Source organism: Natrix helvetica, assembly GCF_964273705.1.
Source record: "Natrix helvetica genome assembly, chromosome: 1".
In the NCBI taxonomy this organism is placed as follows: domain Eukaryota; kingdom Metazoa; phylum Chordata; class Lepidosauria; order Squamata; family Natricidae; genus Natrix; species Natrix helvetica.
The window spans coordinates 249,122,817-249,145,662 of NC_138548.1; the positions used below are offsets into that span (position 1 = coordinate 249,122,817).

At 40.3% G+C, this 22,846-nt stretch overlaps 1 protein-coding gene across 1 annotated transcript in view; it reads right to left on the reverse strand.

Annotated features, from left to right (window-relative positions):
• RHBDF2 (rhomboid 5 homolog 2) overlaps window positions 1–22,846 on the reverse strand; it is a 107,099-nt gene that overhangs the window by 11,783 nt on the left and 72,470 nt on the right. The window contains exons 7-17 of the mRNA XM_081937916.1: window positions 20,206–20,336; window positions 17,999–18,211; window positions 17,171–17,282; window positions 15,534–15,608; window positions 13,758–13,919; window positions 13,005–13,114; window positions 12,803–12,866; window positions 10,761–10,855; window positions 8,506–8,581; window positions 7,723–7,823; window positions 6,515–6,668 (exon numbers count right to left, since the gene is read on the reverse strand). Of these exons, the coding sequence (XP_081794042.1) occupies window positions 6,515–6,668; window positions 7,723–7,823; window positions 8,506–8,581; window positions 10,761–10,855; window positions 12,803–12,866; window positions 13,005–13,114; window positions 13,758–13,919; window positions 15,534–15,608; window positions 17,171–17,282; window positions 17,999–18,211; window positions 20,206–20,336 (1,293 nt within the window). The remainder of the gene's footprint in view (window positions 1–6,514; window positions 6,669–7,722; window positions 7,824–8,505; window positions 8,582–10,760; window positions 10,856–12,802; window positions 12,867–13,004; window positions 13,115–13,757; window positions 13,920–15,533; window positions 15,609–17,170; window positions 17,283–17,998; window positions 18,212–20,205; window positions 20,337–22,846) is intronic.

A 22,846-nucleotide genomic window follows, 5' to 3' on the forward strand; every position in this document is an offset into this window, starting at 1 on the left:
AATAAAAGATTTTCAACTAAAGTTATAGAGGCGGATGACGCTGGTAGATATATAGCAATTCAATTTGATACAGACTTTGGTCCCATTTTGGTGCTAGGAATATATGCTCCTAACCAACGCCAAGAAAGCTTTTATAAGATGCTCCATTTAAAAATTTTAGACTGGAACTTTAAGAGTATTCTAATAATGGGAGACTGGAATGGAGTGATTTCTCCAAAGATAGATAAGAGTACAAAGACTAAATTCACTACCAAATTACCAAAGGCTTTTTTTGATTTACAAGACGACTTGAAATTAAAAGATGTTTGGAGGACACAACACCTAAATGAGATGGATTTTTCTTTTTACTCAGATAGACATAAATCCTTTTCAAGGATTGATTTCTTTTTGTTAACACCGGATCTACTTCCTAAAGCTAAGAAATCCAAGATTTTCGCCAGGACACTTACCGATCATAGTCCGGTGTGGTTACAAATTGAATTAGGGAAGAGGCCAAGAAGGTCTTGGAGAGTAAATGAAAATTTATTTAGATACGAAAAAAATGTTGATGAACTTAAAAAACACATGAAGGAATTTTTCAGTTTTAACATGAATAAGGGTACTCCCATTGAAACAGTTTGGGATGCAAGTAAAGCTTATATGCGTGGGGTCCTGATACATATGAACTTTAAACATAAACAAACTAGACAGAAAAGGAGAATGGAATTGGAAGATGAAATAAAAAGCAAGGAACAGCTGCTTATAACAAATCCGAATGACCAGGCCCTTCAGATGGCGCTAAAGCTGTTGAAAGATCAATTTCAGATGCTTATAGCAGAACAAACAGCAACTAACTTACAATTTGCTAAACATAACACCTTTGCTAACGCTAATAAACCTGGTAGGTGGTTAGCTTATACTTTGAGAAGGAATATGAATGACAGAATTATTGATAAAATTGAGTATCGAGGGGAGACGGTATATCAACAAGAGTTGATTAAAAAATCATTTGTGGACTATTATACTAAGCTATATGTACAGGATAATATACAGAACAAGTCAATAGATGACTTTTTGGAAGGAAAAAGGGTTGCTAAAATTTCTGTGCTTCAAAAGGCAAATCTGGAACGTTTGATAACTGCTGATGAGATCACTTTAGTTATAAATCAACTTAAATTAGCCATCAGGGACTGATGGTTTGACTGCAATGTATTATAAAACTTTACAACTGGAAATGATTGAATATCTTACACAACTATTTTGTAACATACAACAAGGAGGCAAAATACCCTCCTCATGGAAAGCGGCTTTTATCTCATTGATACCTAAAGATAAAGAGGGCCCTAAGAAACCAGAGGATTACAGGCCGATATCTCTTCTGAACACAGATTATAAAATATTTGCTAAGGTACTAGCCAACAGATTGATGCCGGTTATTCAAGAGATTATTCATCATGATCAAGCAGGATTTATTGAAGGCAGACATATGAAGGAGAATGTAAGGCAACTCATAGACCTAATTGACTATCTTGATAAGAATAAGCAGATCTCTGCAGTGCTGGTTTTCTTGGATGCAGAGAAGGCCTTCGATCGAGTGAATTGGAACTTTCTAACCAAGACTTTGGAAAAGATGGATATGGGACCACGATTGCGGCAGGCGATTGGAGCAATTTATCAGCAACAAAATGCACAACTTATTATTAATGGAAATTTGTCAACAACTTTCGAGATACAAAAAGGCACAAGACAAGGTTGCCCATTATCCCCATTGTTATTTATTTTAACTTTGGAAGTCTTGTTGAACGCAATTCGGGACTCAAAATCCTTAGATGGCATAGCTATCAGGCAAAAGGAATACAGAACTAGAGCATTCGCCGATGATCTGGTTGTTACCCTTTCACATCCTTTGAAATCAATAATCCAGATGAAAAATATCATAGTAGAATTTGGCATGGTGTCTGGGTTTAGACTAAATCAAAACAAAACGAAAATGATGGTTAAAAACATGACAGAGACTCAAAGAAAGAGACTTGCAAGTTTAGCAGGTTTTGAAATAGTTTCTAAAGTCAAATATTTAGGAATACAAATTTCAGAATCAAATTCAAAACTTTTCTTAAATAACTATGAAGTGTTGTGGCAAAAGATACAGAAAGATCTTGAAGCGTGGAAAAAGTTACAATTGTCTTTGCTTGGAAGGTTCTCAGCAATTAAAATGAACATTCTACCTAGATTTATCTTTCTATTCCAGATGATTCCGGTGCTTAAATCAGATAAAACCTTGTTAAATTGGCAAACAACATTAAATAAATTTGTTTGGAAGGAGAAAAAACCGAGAGTAAAGATGAAGATTATGCAAGATACACGTGAAAGAGGCGGCCTCAGACTCCCAAACCTTCGATTGTATTATGAAGCTGCGGTACTAACGCATGTAGCAGATTGGTTTGGGAAAACAAAAATGGAATTGCTGAATATAGAAGGCCATGATCTTGTTCTGGGATGGCATGCATATCTTTTTTATGAAGACAGGGTGGATAAAGTGTTTAACAACCATGTTCTCCGAAGTGCCTTGATGAGAATATGGAAGAAGCACCGGCCCAATTGGGTTTCTAAAATACCGCTTTGGTTGGATCTTGCAGACACCATGGGGATTATGAATATTAAGTCACTCGGGGGTTGTTTATATAAAGATGTGCTTATCGCTGATGGGGACGAATGGAAGTTAAAAACTTTGGAACAGCTGTTGGAAGAAGGAATTACTTTAAATTGGTTACATTACATACAGCTACAGAAGAGATGGGAAGAAAATCGCAGGGTCGGTTTTATGGATAAAGAAGTGGAACTGATTAAGCAGATAAAAGAGACTGGCCCAAAACAAGTTAAAAGAATATATAATGTACTGTTAGAAAGAGACTCAGAAAGTGAATTGGTTAAGGATTGTATGATTAAATGGGCTCAGAATTTTGGTGAAGTGGTTATGTTGGAAACGTGGGAAAAAATATGGGTTCAGAATGTTAAATTTACAGTCACAGAATTTAAGGGAGAACTTTTATAAAATGTTTTACAGATGGTATTTAGATCCTAAAAAATTATCATGCATGTACCCAAATGTTCAACCAAAATGTTGGAGATGCGGGTGTCTAGATGCTACCTTTTTTCATGTATGGTGGACTTGTAACAAGGTTAAAGCTTTTTGGATAAAAATATGGTGGGTTATGCAGAATGTATTTAAGAAAAGAATACAATTCACTCCGCAAATGTTTTTATTGGGTATAGCTAAGGATTTCACCAAAGGGGAAACAAAATTGGCCTTGTATATGGTCACAGCAGCTAGGTTGTTGATTGCGCAACATTGGAAAAAAGATTTTTTACCGACAATTGATCAATGGATTCAGAAGGTGGCCGGGTTCGCCGAAATGGCAAAAATTTCAGCTTTCTTAAAAGCTCAGAAACAGGAGGATTACACACAGGAATGGGCAAAATGGATTGATTATATACAGAACAAATACCAGACTAGGAGTTATTATGTAGCCTTTAGGTAAGAATGTTTAGACTGATAGATGATCAGAGTAAATAATATATGGGATGTTTGGAATTGTTAGAGTGGTATACAGCGGAAGTCAGGGGGGTGGGTTTGTGTGGGAGGTGGGGGAGGGTTAGGGTGGAGGGCGGGGCAATATATATGTATGAATAAATTAGAAGATGGGATTAACGAAACATTGTTATTCTAGGAGAAATTTATATTAAGAGTTATAGATGTTAAATTAGCTTAGAAAATGGGATCAATGTGTTATTATTAATCTAAGAGAAATTTATATTGTGTTTGTTGGGAGGAGAGGGGTTACGAGTAATTTACTTTAAGACGGGGGGAGGGGAGGGGGCAAAATATTTGGTATAATATTTGAATGTGAATTTTTGCGGGGGGATTGGGGGGGGTATAGCATTTGTATGAGATTTACATTGTATGGCGGGGGGGGGGTGAAAAGGGGGAAAATCTGTTTGTACAAAACTCTTTTAATAAAAAGAAAAGAAAACCAAGGAGTCTACAAAATACCCTGCAAAATCTGCCCTGCCACATACATTGGACAAACTAATAGGAGAATAAATGCATGCAACGCAGAACACAAGAACGCAGGCAGAAAAAAAAACTTCCTCCCTTTTCTAGCATCTTAAAGCAACAGGACATGAAATTGATTTTGAAGGAACCAAATTAATCTCCAAAACAGAACACTTCAACAAGAGAATAATTATGAAAGCCATCAAAATAGAGAAACACCCCCACAACATGAATAAATGTGACGATACCTCACGCCTACCAGACATCTGGAAACCAGCCCTAGTCAACAAACAAGCCCCACCCACCACCGTGGTCATTACAACACAAAAGAACAACGGACACACAGCCAGCACCTCAGCTACAGATGATGATACGAAACAGCCGACCAATCTACAAACAACAACTCCATCTACCAATCAGGATGCAACTACACAGCCAATCAACCTACTTACAGCAACAAAGCCAGCACTCCACACACACACACCAAGATTTATAGAAAGACGACAGCTCCAACCACGCCTTACTCGCACAAGCACAAAGCCAAAAACGCCAGCCTGAAGATGGTGAGTGAGACCTCGCCGAAACATTGCCAAGACAATCTCAATCTTACACGGGAAAAGACCCAAATACAAAAAGACCATCATACCTACACCCGTGAAAATCTAAGAAAAAAAACACACACACACACACGAAGAAGTTTCTTATTTAAATCAATCCTGCTGAATCAGTTATCTGTGTCTGCTTTCCGGATTTGATTTTTGCAACAAACTGATAAATCTAGAAGTTTGAAATATGCAAATGTATATTTGCATTCTGTATTTTCATGTTGGCCACATGATGACGGAAATGTCTTCTTAAGACAACACAAGCTCCTTCGATTGAAAATTGGATATGAGCACTGCCCCCTAGAGTCAGTCACAACTGAACAGGGGAAACCTTTAGGCCTTTATGTCTCTATACTAAAGTGGGATGCCAACAAAAGTTATGGTCCTGCCAAACACTCTGTGCATACCTTCTCTTTTGTATGCTAACAAGATCAAAAGTTTTGGGTTAAGAACACTTCCTCTTTATGATCACGCTGGAAAACTATAATTATTTCAGCATGTGATGCTCACTTCAAAACCATGCCTTTATTTTCAGAACTGATCAAAAATCCTTCACCATAATATCATACTTTAGAATTAAGGGAGAGCTGTAGTGAACTGAAATCTGGCTTGTTTTTCAGTTCCATGAAGAGACTGCATCCTCAACCTGAACAATTGTTCAATGTCTCAAATGATCAGGGCAACATGATTGTCTGAACAAAGCCAGCATAGCGATAGAGAAAGAAGGGAATATGTATGAGAAAAAGGTAAATTCAGTAGTTATACAAGAAGATTTTAAAAGCCATTTCTTCTGGGATAGTGATGGGTTTCAAATTTTTTTAGAACCTCTTCTGTAGGTGTGTCCTGCTTTGTGGGAGTGGCTTGCCAGCCATGTGACTGGGTGGAAGTGGCTTGCCAGCCATGTGACTGGGTGGGCGTGGCCAACTTGTAAAATGTGGTGAAACTCACTTAACAAAGCTCTTGCTTAGCAACCAAAATGTTGGCTCAGAAACTCTGGCATTTGAAGCACGCAAGTCTTAAAGTTGTCAAGTTACAAGACCCTTGCACTCCTAACCCTTTAGGAAAAAACCCTCTAGTGGTGCGCAAACTTGACAGCTTTAAGACTTGTGGACTTCAACTCCAGAATTCCTCCTCTCGCTCTTCAACTTGATGATGTGCGGACGGGCGGGGGGAGGGAGCTGGAATCGGTTCTAAACGGCACTGTAGATTTGTGGAACCTCTTCTATAGAAGAGGATAGAACTGGCAGGAACCCACCCCTGTATTGTTCATATGCTGCTTTTGGCTCATGTAGAGCAAATGTAGATCCTACTTTTATATCAGTGCTTTCTAAACAAAACAGTACTCTCAAACAGTGACCTCAAATATTTCAGAATCTAAACATTGTGTATTTATGTCACAGTGACAAAAGGAGCTCAACTCCAAATAATATAATGAGCATATGTGTGTGATTTTACTGGCAGTTGCAGAAGTGGTTGGTTTTCCCAGTCTAGTTTACAACCTTCACATTTTCTGGTTTCTCCCATGCTTGCAAGTGAACTAATCTGGCTTAGCCTTTTGAGATCAATCTACGTCAACTGCGTGCTGCCAACTACTCAGGAGATAGCACAGTTGGGTTGTGCCAATGTGTTCTTTTTACTAATCTTATTTCTATATTCCTTTGCTATAAGAATTTAGTACTGGATGCAAAACATTACTGTTGATTGTTCGCAGTGATCAGGTTCCCCTATTGCTACTGATTTTGAAGTTTTAATAGCATTTTCAAATTTGGAGGCTACAAAATATGGCCCAGTGCACCTGGAGAATGTTGCTTTTATGCTAATTCATACAACTGTAAGAAGTTTCTTCTTCAACGGAAAAGCCCAGTCATGCCCTTACCTCTGCCCTGTAGGGTAGGAAAATGGCACTAGCCAGATTGCCCGTGATGCCACTGAGGATAAAAATGATAGTAATACGAAGCCAGCCTGCCAGCTTTTCCAAATCTCTGAGCACTGTCATCTGGAAGATCACAGACACCAGACAATGGATAATCCTATGGGAGAGAGACAATGGAATCAGATCAACATTCCCCTTTCCTTCAAAAAATAAAATAAAAATAAAAATAGCCCTTCTCCTTCATCTCTGCAAACAATATCAGCCTGCACAATGTTACAGGTTGCAACTGTTGTGCTAAATGTTTGCCAGTTTGATAAATAGCCTGGATTGCCACAAGGGATCCTGAAATCAGTTAAAATACAAGCAGCTAGATGATAGATTGTGGTCTCTTCCTATACTTGTTTGATCTTAAGTATTTTGGGATAAAGGTTTGACTCCCATTACCTAACAGGAGTAGCACAAGATGAACCTTCACAACCATTCCCATCATTTCATACAGTTGAAATGAAGGGATTGTGGAGAGACACAACCTGAAAAACGGGAATTACTAGATGTATGGGAAGCCCATGAGGTCCACTTAATTCATTCAGAAGAAACCAAAACTCTGAATAGGTTTGAAGGGCTACACTTGCTCAAGCCAATTATCAGACAGGAACAAGGATTAAATTTTAAGGTATTTTACTTTTAAAAAACCTTTGATTGTATAATCACCTTACATCATTCATGATATTTTAGATAGGGTGCGAATGTCACCTTCTGACTGGGATCATTCCCTTTCCATCACTTCTTTTATATTTTCTTACTTCCATTAATCCCTTCTCAATGTATTAAACTGCAGAAAAGTTGCAAAGTGTTTTTTGGCTGCTGATGCTGAAGAATTTCTGTCTGGAAGTAATTTATGAATGCTTGCAAGGCAGAGCCAGGAAAGACCAGGCCTGAATCAGTTAGCTAGGCCTCAATTCTAGTTTTTTTGGCTCAGATCAACAACACTTTCTGACACCCCCTACAGAGAGAGCGAGAGAGCGAGAGCGAGAGAGAGAGAGAGAGAGAGAGAGAGAGAGAGAGAGAAAATCAGACAAGCAGCAAAGGAAAATTAAACAACTAACGAGATAAGATACTGACATTCCCAATGCAAAAGTATGGACCCAACAAAAACAAAAAAGGCAGTTTCAAAGCATCAAACCTCATCTTTTTTTTTTTTTTTTGCTTACCCTGCATGAAGAAATAAAGACAACCAGAGCCTGTAAAACTGATCTGGAATCTCTGGGTTAAGAAAAGGTAAGAGGCCACACACCTCCCCCATGCAGTGAACCTGGAACAGAAAGAAAAAGAAGTCTTTAAAGTATGTAGATAACCCTTGTCCAACCTGCTGCTTGCCAGTCATGGATTACATCTTCCAGAATCCCCAGCCATCATCGCAAGAAATGGCAAAAGCTGTGATACAGCATATATTGAAAACCACACCAGAATTTAGAAGACTGTGGTGTAATAAGCAGGTACTAAATGATGGGGAAACACTGGTCTTGCTTCTTGACCCAGTAGGACTCAAGGATGCCTGAGATTTATTACTGAGCATATTAACTCTCTTTTCAATTTACCACAGTGCTTTATAACAGTGTGGTGCCAAGGTATTTTTCAAAACCTGCATTGACCTACTTGGCACTACTTAGCTTATGGATATTTAACACAAAACCAAGGCAGCTTCTGTGAACCTTGCTTAGACACTTAGGCCTAGCAACTACTTAAGAGGTCAGATACTTGTGCTGTCCCTTCTCTGAAGCTCTTTAGCTCTTTCCCCAAACAAGAAATTCTTCTTCTTGTACTATTCTTCTAGTCTTAATCTACAAGTACAGAGTAAACGTTTGACATCAATACATCATGGGATAGTCTTTTCCATATCTGACTCCCACTAAACCATCCACCTGCTGGGATCTGAAGTTCAACTGCTTTTGAAAGTGTCAAAATAAAGAAAGCTGCCTGAGGACATTACTTGCCTGTGAACAAAGGGTTGCTTCTTCATGGAAGTGGCCATGCTTGAACTCACAGTACTCCCGAGTTGTGATCTCACAGCTGATATAAGGAGAGCGACAGAGTCAGTTTAATTCATCATCCCTTCTTTTATCTTGATCTCAGTGGTATGGATTTTAATTGCACCAACTTTATAATTGCAATTTATATTTGTATTTAATTTCATTCTTGTAAGCCACTTTGGTTGCTTATACAAGTAAAAAAAACTGGGTACAGTACATTTTTAAAAATATTTTAAATAGTTCAAACTTATAATAGCAATTTGAAATATTTTAGAAGGTTGCTTTGAACCTGAAAGGCTTCCAAGATGGTCAGAGCACTTAAGTTTCATGCTTCAGCCTGGAACAATTCATTTACAAATCATTTTGCAACTCACCAATCAATAATAATTTAGCTAACTAATTTTCAATTCTCCATTAAAATATGATGGAATGTACTGGATCCCCAGGAGAGAGGGTATACATTCCAGAACAGTAGGAGGCTACTAAATCCAAATGTTATGCATGAAAGAAAAAGGATGAAGACAGTCCTTTCTTAATAGTCCACAGAGCATAGCAGGGACGTGCAGTCAGGGGAGGCAGGGGAGGCAGAGCCTCACCGCTCTCATCATGAAAATAAAAAAAAAGGGAAAAGGCGCTGAGGAGCCTTCTGCACACGTGGTCCAGGAATGGGGCCACGTGTGCAGGAGGCTCCTCTAGCCTCAGCCTCCCTCCTACACACTTGGTCCCATTCCCCGCCTTCCTGAGTCAACATGAAGGGGACCACAGAGCGTGAGCCGTGGTCCCGCAGAACGCGCTCCGTGGTCCCCTTCATGTTGACTCAGGAGTCAGGAAGGCGGGGAATGGGACCACGTGCGCAGGAGGCTGAGGCAGCTTCAGTGGTCCCATTCCCTGCCTTCCTGAGTCAACATGAAGGGGACCGCGGCTCATGCTGATGATGTCACCAGCCATAAATCTCACTGCACGTCACTGGAGCATAGATATAAATACTAGAGTGTTCAGTCTGGCAAGATTTTGTCTTTAAGTGTGAAACAATAAAGAATGCATCTTGGAAGAAACACCGTGTGTCATTCTTGGTTTGGGACTGACAAAGCTCCTGTCTTGCACAATGAAGATTTGTGTTAATGTTCACAAAAAAGCCATTGTCCACACTGTTAAAGCCTGATGAGATTTGAGCTCAAAATCTGAAGGGCTGCACATTCCCTCATCTACCTAGCAAAGGCTGTCCCATCATCATATTCAAAGAATGCTATGTTATGTGAGTGTATCACAGAGGTAAGTACACCCCCCCACATTTTGTTGCCAGCAGTTTAGACATTAATGGCTGTGTGTTGTGTTATTTTGAGGGGACAGCACATTTATACCGTTATACAAGCTGTATACTCACTACTTTACATTGTAGCCAAGTGTCATTTCTTCAGTATTGTCACATGAAAAGAGATACTTAAATATTTACAAAATGTGAGGTGGTGTACTCACTTCTGTGATATACTGGTAGCTATAATATCTTTCAAGTACATTTCTAAATATGACAACAAAAACAAAACCCATAACCTACTTTAAGCAACTTGGCCAAATCTATGAAACACCATTATTTGTTTTCATCTTATGCAAATTAAGCCTAAATTATACTTCATTCAACATGACTTTATTTCAAGTTCAGTGTATCCAAGTGAATTCTCAGATAGCTTATTAATTGCCTGAAGATCAGTTCTGCTCTAGAATTTCTCTGAGTGATCTAAGCATTTTAAAGTAACAAATTTATTAGAGCATAAACTCTCTTAATCAGATGCCTTAAGATCACAGAGTGAGCTCTGTTAGTTGAAAAGCTGCTAAATAAGGAACCTTTTGTGCAAGTTTAGAGAGTGAATTAGACATCACAAAGTCTCATTTACATTCGTGGGGCTTAAAATAGCTTGGTGACTAAGGATTTCAGTGTTTTTAAATAAGTGATATGGTCTGTATTCAAAAACAACAGTAACAGACTCAACTGCTATATTAAACAGCAGATCGGAACAACAAAACGTGAAAAATATTAAGCTATGTTTCTTCACTTTAAACACGCATGCTAATCAAACACACTTTACCTCAAGCATTGCTGAAGGAATTATGAGAAACTTTCTATAGAGGCAGGCTTTAAAATTGATCCCAAAATAAAACAGAAATATTTTCATGGTTTCTAAAAACAATTCTTGGATGCTCCCCAAATCACAAGCATTTACCTGCCTTTGGTTCCAATGCAGCATGGCCTTCCTTTAATATCACAGTCCATATGCAAGAAACCAGTGTGGTTACTTTTGACCTGATCAGTACATATCTGTAAATAAAAGATGTTTACAATTAAAGGGGAAAGGGGAAGTATACCCAATGTCATTTTAATTTTGCATAGCTGCCTATAGTATAGAGTTATATTTTAGGCTATGGAAAAGTAAGACCACCACCACCAATACAATATCCCAAGATAGCAGACATAGAGTTAAAACAGTTTGTTCATTTTGTTGAAACTTGGGCTCAGAAAACAAAGATTCCTACTTGTATCCTTATGACTTGTTTGCATGAAAAAGTGGTCCAGGGTATGGCTATATATGTGGACACTTCTGCACACGCGTGCTACATAGAAACATGCGTCTGAAGTTCCTACATTCCAACAGCAGAGAATATCTTTGGTGCAGGGTTGAACTGTGGAATCTATAGTGCTCTCTGAGCTTGGTTGTTTGTTTGCAGATGTTTCATTACCTAACCAGGTAACATCACCCATGGAATGTGAGGAGGACCTTGGAGAATGAAGAGAAGAGAGGATGCCTAGGAAGCAGACAAGACAGGCAGAAGTCTCGGTAGCTTAGTGATCAGAGAAAAAACTTAGAAAGGCCCCGCCCTAATTGATCAGGCAGTTAAAGATTAACTGTTGATCTACTGCAGCTTGTCCTGCCAGTTTGGGTGGGGATATGGTTTTCTTCTTGGTATGTCCTTATTTGTTGCTTGATTGTTTGCCAACATTCATGTAAGCAGGGATTAGTACCAGACACCCACACTCACTGGCACTGATGATGTTACCTAGTTGGGCAATGAAACATCTAAAGCAAATAGCAAGCTAGATAGCACCAGGGCAGTGGTGGGTTTCAAATTTTTTTAGAACCTCTTCTGTAGGTGTGGCCTGCTTTGTGGGAGTGGCTTGCTGGCAATGTGACCGAGTGGGAGTGGCTTTCCAGCCATGTGACTGAGTGGGAGTGGCTTGGCAGTCATGTGGCTGGGTGGGTGTGGCCAACTTGTAAAATGTGGTGAAACTCACTTAACAACGCTCTTGCTTAGCAACCAAAATGTTGGCTCAGAAACTCTGGCATTTGAAGCACGCAAGTCTTAAAGCTGTCAAATTACAAGACCCTTGCACCCCTAACCCTTTAGAAAAAAAACCGGGGGTGTTCAAACTTGACAGCTTTAAGACTTGTGGATTTCAACTCCCAGAATTCCTCCTCCAGTCTGTTGGCTCAGGAACTCTGGCTTTGAAGTGTGCAAGTCTTAAAGCTGTCAAGTTACAAGACTCTTGCACCCCTAACCCTTTAGAAAAAAACCTCCAGAGATGTTCAAACTTGACAGCTTTAAGAGTTTAAGGTTTAGATAGGACTCTTAGAGGAGGGTGGGGTGATTGGTGAGCCAGCCAATCAGTGAGCAGCGGGCGGGGCAAGCGTGGTGCAGATGGGTGGGGTGAGGGAGCTGGAATTGGTTTTAAACAGCACCGTAGATTTGTGGAACCTCTTCTATAGAAGAGGTTAGAACTGGCAGGAACCCACCCCTGCACCAGGGATTCCACAGTCTTTACATTGCAGTTTTTCTTCTACACACTTTCCTTCCATTTTATCCTAGTTCATGTGGTTCCAGAAACTCTTTTGCTACAATTCAGCCTTTCACTCCATGTAAGAAGTACAAACAGGGTACCAGAATCCACCCTGTTTGGTAAATGGGTATTACTTAGAAAAAAACCAAGCATGCATGCAGGAACTCCCAATTTCTTCTCTCATTAGGCAGACTTCTCTATGAAGCAAACCGTGCTGTGCCAGGTAACCAGGCAGAAAAGCAATTCAAACAGCTTCTCTCTTATCCTCACATAAAATCATTTTCAGTCAACATAAAAAATAGTGAGACAATTAATAGTGATGATTTATTTAAGCCTCATTAATCCTAGTGAAACTCAGTCCTTTCAAAGGAAGGAAGGTGAGGAGGTAGATAGGAAGGAAGAGTCAGATAGGTAGGAAGAAAGGATCTTTACTGGCCACTTGGTGATGTCATCTGGCCAGACATGAGGTGGATTTGAAGCTGGTTCCTCACAGGTCCTGTTGGAAGACAAACAGATAGCAGTGAAGAGTTAGAAATGCCCCAACATCTTACATTCCGTGCTTCCCCCTCTCATCTTATTCATAAGGCATTGTTGAGGTGAAGATAACCTTTGTTGAGGTGAAGATATGTCTCACCTGGGATCCTGAGAACAAACAGCTCCTGATATCCTTCTCCAACTTGAATTGCTGGGGTCAACAGCTGGTGGATTATGGTCTGGCCACTTTACGAACGTGGCCAATGTTTCCTATAGAGAAAAAAAAAAGACTTTGTAAACTATGTATCACAGCATCCGCAAGTAATATTTCTCTAATACACATCCAGATTTTTAAAGGAATAAAAATCTCATCAGAAGTCTGCTAATATAATTTCCCCCCACATGTGATCTCCCTTAGGACCATGATCACCATTACTGAGAATGTTATTTAAGAAAATAACTACCCTATAACAAAGTATTAAGTATAGTAGAAGAAAAATAAAGAAAAGAAAAAAGAGAAAAGAAAAAGATCTAGAAAACATAGAGGGTGACTTTCAATTATTATTAAAATGTACTGTGACTATATTAATCCCATGACCAGGCATAGCCCATAGAAATTGAAAATTATGGAAGTTTTAACAATATTTGAAAGATTGCTACAATAGAATTCAAGTGTACATTTTAGTACATCGGCTTTTCCTCTGCTTTATTTCCAGAAAACAGTGATCACAAACTCATAGGGGGAAAAAAAGGCAGAATTAAATCATGATTCTCGAAGCTCATGAAAGTCACATGGAAGCTTTCTTCAACTTGAAACCTACTGGTCGGGAATTCTGGAAGATGCAGCCCCAAACTCATTTCAAACCCCAGTCTGAACCCCTGTCATTATCAGCTGTCAGAATCGTGCTCTTACCGAGCAATCCTCACGCAGAGTCTGAACGCAACCCGAGTTATCATTCTGGACACAGCAGCCAGAGTGACGCTCTTTCTCCCTTTCTTTCTGAATCAGCTTCTCAATCTGTTGGTCCTTCCGGATACAGGGGGAGAACTTGGCTCCCAGATGGATCAAGTCAATCTGAAATAGAAAGTGGCAGTGTGAAAAACATTCAAGAAACAAGGATTGTGCCATGTAATGTCTCCTTCCACCCCCATCCCAGTGAGTGGTGGAGGACTTCAGTAAAAGCCATGCACACTGAGATGACTCAAAGGGCTAAGCTGCATGCTCCCTTTCATTACCTTTGTGCAGGGGTCCTCAAACTATGGTCCACGGGCCGGATACAGCCCACAGAAGCTATTAATCTGGCCCACGCAGGACCATGAGGCTGCCCCCCCACATCGCTCCACCTACCTGCTGGCACCCCCACCTTCTGGAGGCTGAGGAGACCAAAAACGGGATGCATGGAGGTCTCAGGAGGCCAAACTCAGGCCCGTTTATGGGCTGCAGTGATACTGAAGACCAAGGAGGCCAAAAATGGGACACGCGGAGGCCTCGGGAGGCAAAAAATGGGCCCATTTCTGGGTGGCAGAGAGGTGCTGGAGGTCGAGGCCAAAAGCGAGCACGTTTTTGGCCTCCCTGCCTCCAGAGAGAGAGCACATGCAAGAGAGAGAGAGACACAGACAGACAGATAGACAGAAAAACAGAAGTCCCTCAAACACACACCAAGGCCCCCAGGAGCAAAACAAATTAAAGTTTGTGTATATTGTTTAATGGACTGCTAAATTGGCCACACCCAGCCAGTCACATGATCACGTAGACACACCCAGCCAGCCAGTCTGGCCCCCCAACAGTGTGAGGAACCGTGAATTGGCTCCCTGTTTAAAAAGTTTGAGGACCCCTGCTGTTATGGGAGGTAGATGGATTGCTATGCATGTTCTGTAACGGTAATAAACATAAAAAAGTGCCACCTATAAAGTCTTCCCCTTCCAGGTCTGGTGAAAAGGTTGGATTAAGTAGAAATATGTGTTGTGCATTCCAGAAGAATTTGCATGTGTCCCCTTCCTTATACCAGCTCTTAGAGGCAAATGTAAAATATTTTCTCCTCTTCTTGGGAATTCCGTGTAGTAGTTAAAATTCTCAGGTGGCACCTAAATACTTCTTTTTATGGCACATTTTCTCTATTAGGGTTAAAAATATATGAAAGGAATGGAACAGCTAATGCGGAGATAGAGGAGCCCACTGATAGGGAGCGGTTTAATTATTCATGTGGTCCAGATGGTGATCACACGAGACACTGGAGTACGTGTTTCTGATGGGAATAATGACCAACCTGTGAGTACCATATAGCTCCCATCCATTTTTTGAACCTGTAGAACCTCCAAAATCACACTACTAAAATCTGATGACAAGTTAGTACAGCTTGGTTGTTGAGAACAGAATCTGCTTAGTTGTAGTGTAGCAACATCTAAAGCAGCGTTTCTCAACCTTGGCGACTTTAAGTCCTGTGGACTTCAACTCCCAGAATTCCCCAGCCAGTGCTGGCTGGGAGATTCTGGGAGTTGCAGTCCACAGGACTTAAAGTCGCTAAGGTTGAGAAACGCTGATCTAAGGTGTCATATACTTGCTTAATCAGTTCAGACCAGGAAGTTACAGACTTCTTATGCAATGAGTCATTGAGTAGCACATGACAGAAATGTCGTTTTAGAAGCAATCAATTAAAAAAAAGGAAAAAAAAGGAAAGACAGCCTTTACCGAACTCGGGCCAATCCAGAAATTCTCCTGTTGGCTGTATTTCACACTTTCATACACGCCTTTGTTTCGTAGTACCTGCAAAATAGGGATGAAATTCCAAGGTCAAAGAAATAACTTGTATATCAAGGTACAGATTAAAAGGGCCCTTTTCCCTATAAGGGCAAATGGTAGAAATCAGTGGGAGTGGCTTTCTGAGTGTGTCACATTTTCGAAACCTTTCACAAAAAGATACGGGTTTCATAGCAAACTGAAGGAGACTTATTCAAGGGAAACGATTGCAAATCTTTTTTTTTGGGGGGGGTAACCTGCATTTGAAGCTACAGTCTTGCTTTTTTTTTTCTGGGTAGCAACTAGTGCTTAGACTTATATACTACTTCACAGTGTTTTACAGCCCTCTCTAAGCGGTTTTACAGAGTGAAGAGTATTGCTCCCAACAATCTGCCTCCTCATTTTAATGACCTCAGGAGGATGAAAAGCTGGGTCAACCTTGAGCCGGTGAGACTTGAACTGCCAAGCAGCCGGCAGTCAGAAGAAGTAGCCTGCAATACTGCATTCTAACCACTGCGCCACCTAGACTGCACCAAAGAATATTAGCCCAATTATCGCCTTGTTTATATTGCTAAAAGAAAAGTATGCAAATCTTGGTTTCTCTGGCTGCAGTTTTTAAGTTTTTGGCATTGGGCCAATTAGTGCCATTCAACACCAAATATTATTTGCTAGAGGACTCTGAAGATTTTCAGGACATTCTGTTTGGGTCTGCTAGATGTATGGAAAATACCTGATAAGATCTACATTGAGAGGGAGTCAGTTTCCAGGTCCAATTTGACCTGCTGTTTTGAACTTTCAAGTCCCAAGAGTTTAAATCCAGATGTCTCCCTCAGGCAGCCTTCTCCAGATCCAATGGAGCTATAGATTTCCCAGCTGACCCAGCTATGGGCAATTCTGACTGGGTGTTTTGAGAATAATAGTTCCAATGTATCTGTAGGGCAACTGATTAAGAAAGGCTAGTTTAGATTATTAGACAAGAGTCCTGCTCCCAATGTCAGCAATTGCTTGAACTGACTGGATGCCAGTGCACTGCCTGGCTGATACAAAGAGCAATGCATGACTAGTTCAATAGATTAGACTATTATTTTTTAATTCTTAAAATATTAGTTAAGAACCATGTTGTTCTATTGGGCATTTGGAGAAAGGTTGCATTTTACTTCAAAAATCTTCATTTGTAATTAATATGTAAAGGTTACATATGCTGACTTTATTTTCAATAGTTTACATTGTACAGGTAGTCCTTGTTTAGTGACCACAATTGGGGATATCTCCGTTGTTAAATGATGTGGTCACTAAGTGAAACCGTGACTGTATTTACGATCTTACTTTAGCTTTCCTTTGCTTTACTGATCTATAAAGGACATACGTGTGAGGATCAGTTGCAAAGTTACTTTTTCATCGCAGTCGTAATCGGGAATGGTCACTAAATGAGGTACTCAATAAACGAGCATTAATTATATACCAAGATATCTTTTAAATAGTAGCTGGCCATCCAGAGGTTTTTAAAATATGGGGTAGAAAACATGTTCACGTTTTTATATTTCACAGAAATCACCAAGTAAGCAGTACTGAAATATAATTAGACTCACTAATTCTGTTTTCACATGCTGAGCAAAGCCGATTGGAGCAAATCCGTAAGTGCAAATGATAAGTAGAGTGATGATGACGTGGACAAATGTGATCCAGTATGTAAAATAAGGCCTGTTTCAGACAAAATAGAAAGAAAGAATGGTGGAAAGTGTCAGAAACCAGAAAAGATTATGTAGATAAATTTCAGTCTGATATTCTTTGTTAAGAAAGAGACTAACTAATTAACTAACCGTAACATTTAGACTTATATACCGCTTCACAGTGCTTTACAGCCCTGTCTAAGCAGTTTACAAAGTTAGCATATTGCCCTCAGTAATCTGGGTCTCTATCTTACCGACCTCAGAAGGATGGAAGGCTGAGTCAACCTTGAATAGGTCAGGATCGAACTCCTGGCAGTCAGCAAAATTAGTCTGCAATACTAACTGCAGTTAGACTGCACTGCTCCACCACTACTACATCTAAATATTTAGAAAGCTTGGCTAATTCAGTAAGTATCTGATCCACAAAAGGCAATGAATATGCACAACATGGAAGAGAACACAAAACGACAGATAACTTCTGCAGACAAAATATCCCCTTCTCCAATTGTAATACCCTCCTTGCCCACCTACAAATGGATCGTTTATTTCTGCTATGGGGTGAACACACTTTGGAGTTACTTAATTATGGATGTGTTGCATTTTTATCCTACTTGTTCTCTGGATTCAAAGAGCCATTTAAAAGGGACTCCTTTAAGTTCATCCCCCTAGCAATCCAGCTGGGCAGGTTGGACTGCAAGAAAACGACTAATCCATAGTCACCCTGGAGCTTTGGTGGTCTGCTGCTACCTGTGGCTGTCTGTGATCTCCAGCTGTGACCGTACCACACTGCTGATGCTCCGACGATACGTTCTGTTCAGCCAGTTGCCCACCACTCCCAACCCATAGTAGCGCTTCTTGCGGTCAAAGGCAAAGTGCTTCACCCTGGAAGCAATCCGAGTGCCCCTCTTGGGAGCAGAAGCTGTTTTTGAGAAGGTTTTGAGGACAACGGCTCCCCCAGGCCTGCAGAACAAGAAAGGACATATTTGAAAACTCAGCATGAGCTTGACAGATACATGTCGAATTATTCCAGGATTCTAAGAATTGTCTTCTGCACATGTTACTTGATCTCCAGTAAATGTGTATGGCTTTGAAGCATCATGGGCCCCAAGCAATAATAGGAGGTAGTCCTCAACTTATAACAGTTCAGTGATCGTTTAAAGTGACAATGGCACGGAAAAAAGGGACTTTTGACCAATTTTCACACTTCCAACTGTTGCTACATCCCCCATGGTCACCTGATTTACATTCAGATACTTGACAACTGGTTGATATTTAGGACAGTTCCTGTATCCATATTTAGGACAGTTCCCCGTTCATATGACCATCTTCTGACAAGCAAAGTCAACGTGGAAGCCAAATTCACTTAACAATCTTGTTACTAATTTAACAACTGCAGTGACTCACTTAACAACTGCGGCAACAAAAATCGTAAAATGGGGCAAAACCCACTTAACAAATTTCTCACTTAGCAACATTCTGGGCTCCATTGTGATTGTAAGTCGAGGACCACCTGTAACTGGTTCTCTTTTTGCCACCTCCCACCCCAACACATTTTCTGTTGCAATGACTACTTTATGCAGAGAAAGGTAAGAAAATCAATAGGAGGAACTGATTAAGTTTAATCTCAAACAGAATTTTTTTTCTGAAAAATGATAAGATGACTGAGATTTAAGTGTCTTGTTTGATTCTTCAGTGCATGAGAGTTACTTATCTGAATTTTTAATATCATCTTTCCTCTCTCCACTATGTTTGCATTAGTCTTTTCTACCTTGCAGCTGTCACCTTCTCTAGGTAAAGATAAAGGTTCCCCTGCACATGCGTGCTAATCATTCCTGACTCTAGGGGGCAGTGCTCATCTCAGTTTCTAAGCTGAAGAGCCAGCGCTGTCCGAAGACGTCTCTGTGGTCATGTGGCCAGCATGACTAAACAGTGAAGGCACACAGAACTCTGCTACCTTCCCATCAAAGGTGGTTCCTATTTTTCTACTTGCATTTTCACATGCTTTCAAATTGCTAGGTTGGCAGAAGCTGCGACAAGTAACGGGAGCTCACTCTGTTACACAGCACTAGGGATTCAAACCGCTGAACTGCCGATCTTCTGATCAACAAGCTCAGCGTCTTTGCCACTGAGATGCATTACTACTTAGATGCAAGACACGGAATTAGCACTGTCTCCAACAGGGGTCCCCAAACCTCGGTCTGTGGACCAGTAACGGGCTGCAGCATGCCAGCAACCAGGCCACACAAACAAGTGAAGTCCCATAGGTGGATGCAGGCAGCCCATAAAACTACACTCCCTCTGGTCTCCGGAAAAAAACATCCTCCATGGAAACAGTCTCTGGTGCCCAAAAGGTTGGTCTACTGGTCTACAATTCTTACATGTAAATGTCTTCAGCATTTAAGACAAGCCATTCAAGTGGCCAATCTTGTTTCAGAAGGCTAGTTCCCTGCTTCATTTCCTCCTGTTCCAAAGATTTTCACTTTCTGAGCAGAGAGATATTGATACCATTTTAAGCTACTTAAAATGGTCTTTGCAGGAAAAGTAATATTTATGTTCATAATAGATACGTTGTCTCCATCCTTCAAATACTTGTCAGGATGACGTACTTTATAAAACCTTAAAAGTGCAAGACATGTTATCTATAATTCAGCAAAAAGCAGGAGTTGAGTTTATAGTTCACTGGCAGATAAATTGTTGTTGACAAATGGAAGCACTTTATTTTAGGATTGTTTTAAAAATCTTGCTGTGGCAAAGTAGCCTTTACAGAAAGAAGAATCCAAAACAAGAATGTCATAGAAGAAAGGTTTTTTTCCCCCCACTCTGGAAAGCTTTGTTTCCAGGTGATTGTGGAAACAATGGCTCACAGTTGGTGATATGAATCGCCAGGGTGTATTTCCTATGAACAGGAGGCTATGTCTCTCTTGTATCAGTCCAAATGGGTCTCTGAGACTCACTGGAAAGTTTGGTCGGCCTCGGGTGACTTGCTGTCTTCTTGTAAGGGAAGCCCACGGTAGCCAGTAGCAGAGAGAGGTGGGGATTCAAATACATCATCTTGCATGGAGCACATCTCCTCATGTGCATCAGCCTGTAAGTAAAGGGGAATATCTTCTTCAGCGAGGGATCCAGTCATTCTGGCAAACATCATTGTTACCTTATATATCTAATTATACACATCTTCATAGCATCTGATAGAAAAAAAGCAGCAAACACAAACTGCCTGCTGGATTATGGAATACTGCCCAGTACTGTGTTTTATGTAGGGATAGATATTGCATTTCTTTATAAATGTCCCTAACCCAGCAAATCACCCACCCCAGATATGATGAGGCTGCAGCTGCCAGAATTTCCAGGGAAGTGGAATGAGAGAGAGAGAGAGTCAGAGAGAGAATAGATAGATAGATAGATAGATAGATAGATAGATAGATAGATAGATAGATAGATAGATGATAGATAGATAGAGTATGACAAGCAAAGGAAAGAAGGGAGGGAGGGAGGGAAGGAGGAATCATTACAGTCAAAGGCTAGCCAGAGATTCCAATACCCTAGAAGGGCTGGCTTTGTTTTTTTTAATGGCAGATTTAGTTTATAATCAATAGAAATTCACATCATCAAAAAGGAGTTTAATGTAGGACATTAGAAGACAATTTATTTTGCATCTAAACATACAATGAATGCTCTGCTTATGTTTGCCTGACAGTTCAAGCCATAATATAGCTCAGCCAACAATAAGCAAATCGCACTCGCTAGCTATTCTCAAGGTAAGCTTCATTGGCAATCTGTAGCAGTGGTAGGCTGGGGAATTTGGGGAGTTGATGTCCACAGATCTTAAAGTTGTCCAGATTGAGAAACACTGATCTGTAGAAACTTAGTCTCCATAAAGGTAAGTTAAAATTCAAATTCATTATTTTCGAATGGAATAAAATGGAAGGAAAGGCAGGAGTGTGAGAGGAATCAATCTATGGAAAAGTTGGGTGGAGGGGGAATTAAGCATATATATATATATATACCATGGATATGTAAGCATCTTCTTTCATTCACGCTCAGTCTTCCCCTTTGCCCCACTCACATATAGTTCGCATAAGTTCACATGCAATCCATCACTTACAGGCTGTGAACTCAGCATTTAGCTTTTTTTTTGATCCAGGATCCCTGGCTTTCTCTCTGCAGCACTGCCCATAATCTGCTAGCCATGCTTGTTTACAAGAAGAACCAGCGGATGGGATCGTGCACGTTCACATGTAAGTTTTAGCAAAGCTTAGCAAGCCATACGAATAGTGCAATATAAACCGAACATAAAGAAATTAGTCAGACAGTAGCACAGTGGACCCTTGTAATGTTTTCTGAGCACAAAATATTACACAATAGTGCCTTTGCCAAACAAATAATGCTTCACACTAGAGAGTGTGCAATTACTAGGAACAAGGCCAGGCAAAAGTAGTTCCCTCATCCAATGTGTTGAAGGAGCCTTACCTTCACACAGTGAGAGCCCCTGCCACACGTCATTCATGTTGTATCAGAAACACCCCTTTGTCACCAGTTTTTTAAAATTGGGACAATGCTAGTTGCAGAATGTCCTGGATCTATCTCCCCTCCCCATTTGCTAGATAAATTCCCCTAGGCAAAGGACATGTCCAGGCATGCCTAGATTAAAAGCAACCCAAATATTTACATTCCAGTTTTTCTTGTGACTTGTCCTCATGCTACGGCTACAGTAGAAATCAAGTAGAATACAGTAGAAATCAACAGGAATTCAAGGCAAGCGTGGGTCAGTTTAAATCATCCACTTTGGAAGCTTACGTAGAAGAGCGCTGTTGGTGAACTTGTTTTGCCTCCTTTAAATTCATGGTGAAAAGGCCATATCTTTCAGCAAGGAATATTTCAACAATAATAAAATAGTCAAGTTCCAAAACGTTTATGTAGCTAAATAGCACTTAGCACTTAGACTTATATACCGCTTCATAGTGCTTTACAGCCCACTCTAAGCAGTTTACAGAGTCAGCATAATGCCCCCAACAATCTGGTTCTCATTTTACCCACCTCAGAAGGATGGAAGGCTGAGTCAACCTTGAGCTTGGTAAGATTTGAAGCGCAGCTAGTAGTCAGCTGAAGTAGCCTGCAGTACTGCACTCTAAACACTGCGTCACCTCGGCTCTTATCAGCACAAATATGATATATTTTAATTAATAGAGACTATCTTTTATTTTATTTTGAAATGTAATTGATCTTATTACTCTTTTTGCCTAGCCTGAGGAATGATCTTACTCACACATGGGGGCTATTGAGTCTACATGACTATTTATTTCTTGCATGAAAAAAAAGAAATATCTGTGGAAAAAATCCCAATCCTCTTCCAGAAGAGCAGTCTCAGGGGCTGCATTCTCATGAATGGGTGAGACAATCATGAATGGTTTAACGTATCCACCTTTAAAAATTGATATATAAGCAATAGTAAAATTGCTAGATCTGGGCTGGAAAGATGGCATCAAAAACATATGAACTTTCAAAATCTCTTTTGCCTGGCAGCCTATTTCACTTCACAGGGCTGGAGGTTCAGCTTCTCTCAGGATCATCAGAAGACACCAAGTGTGACCACTT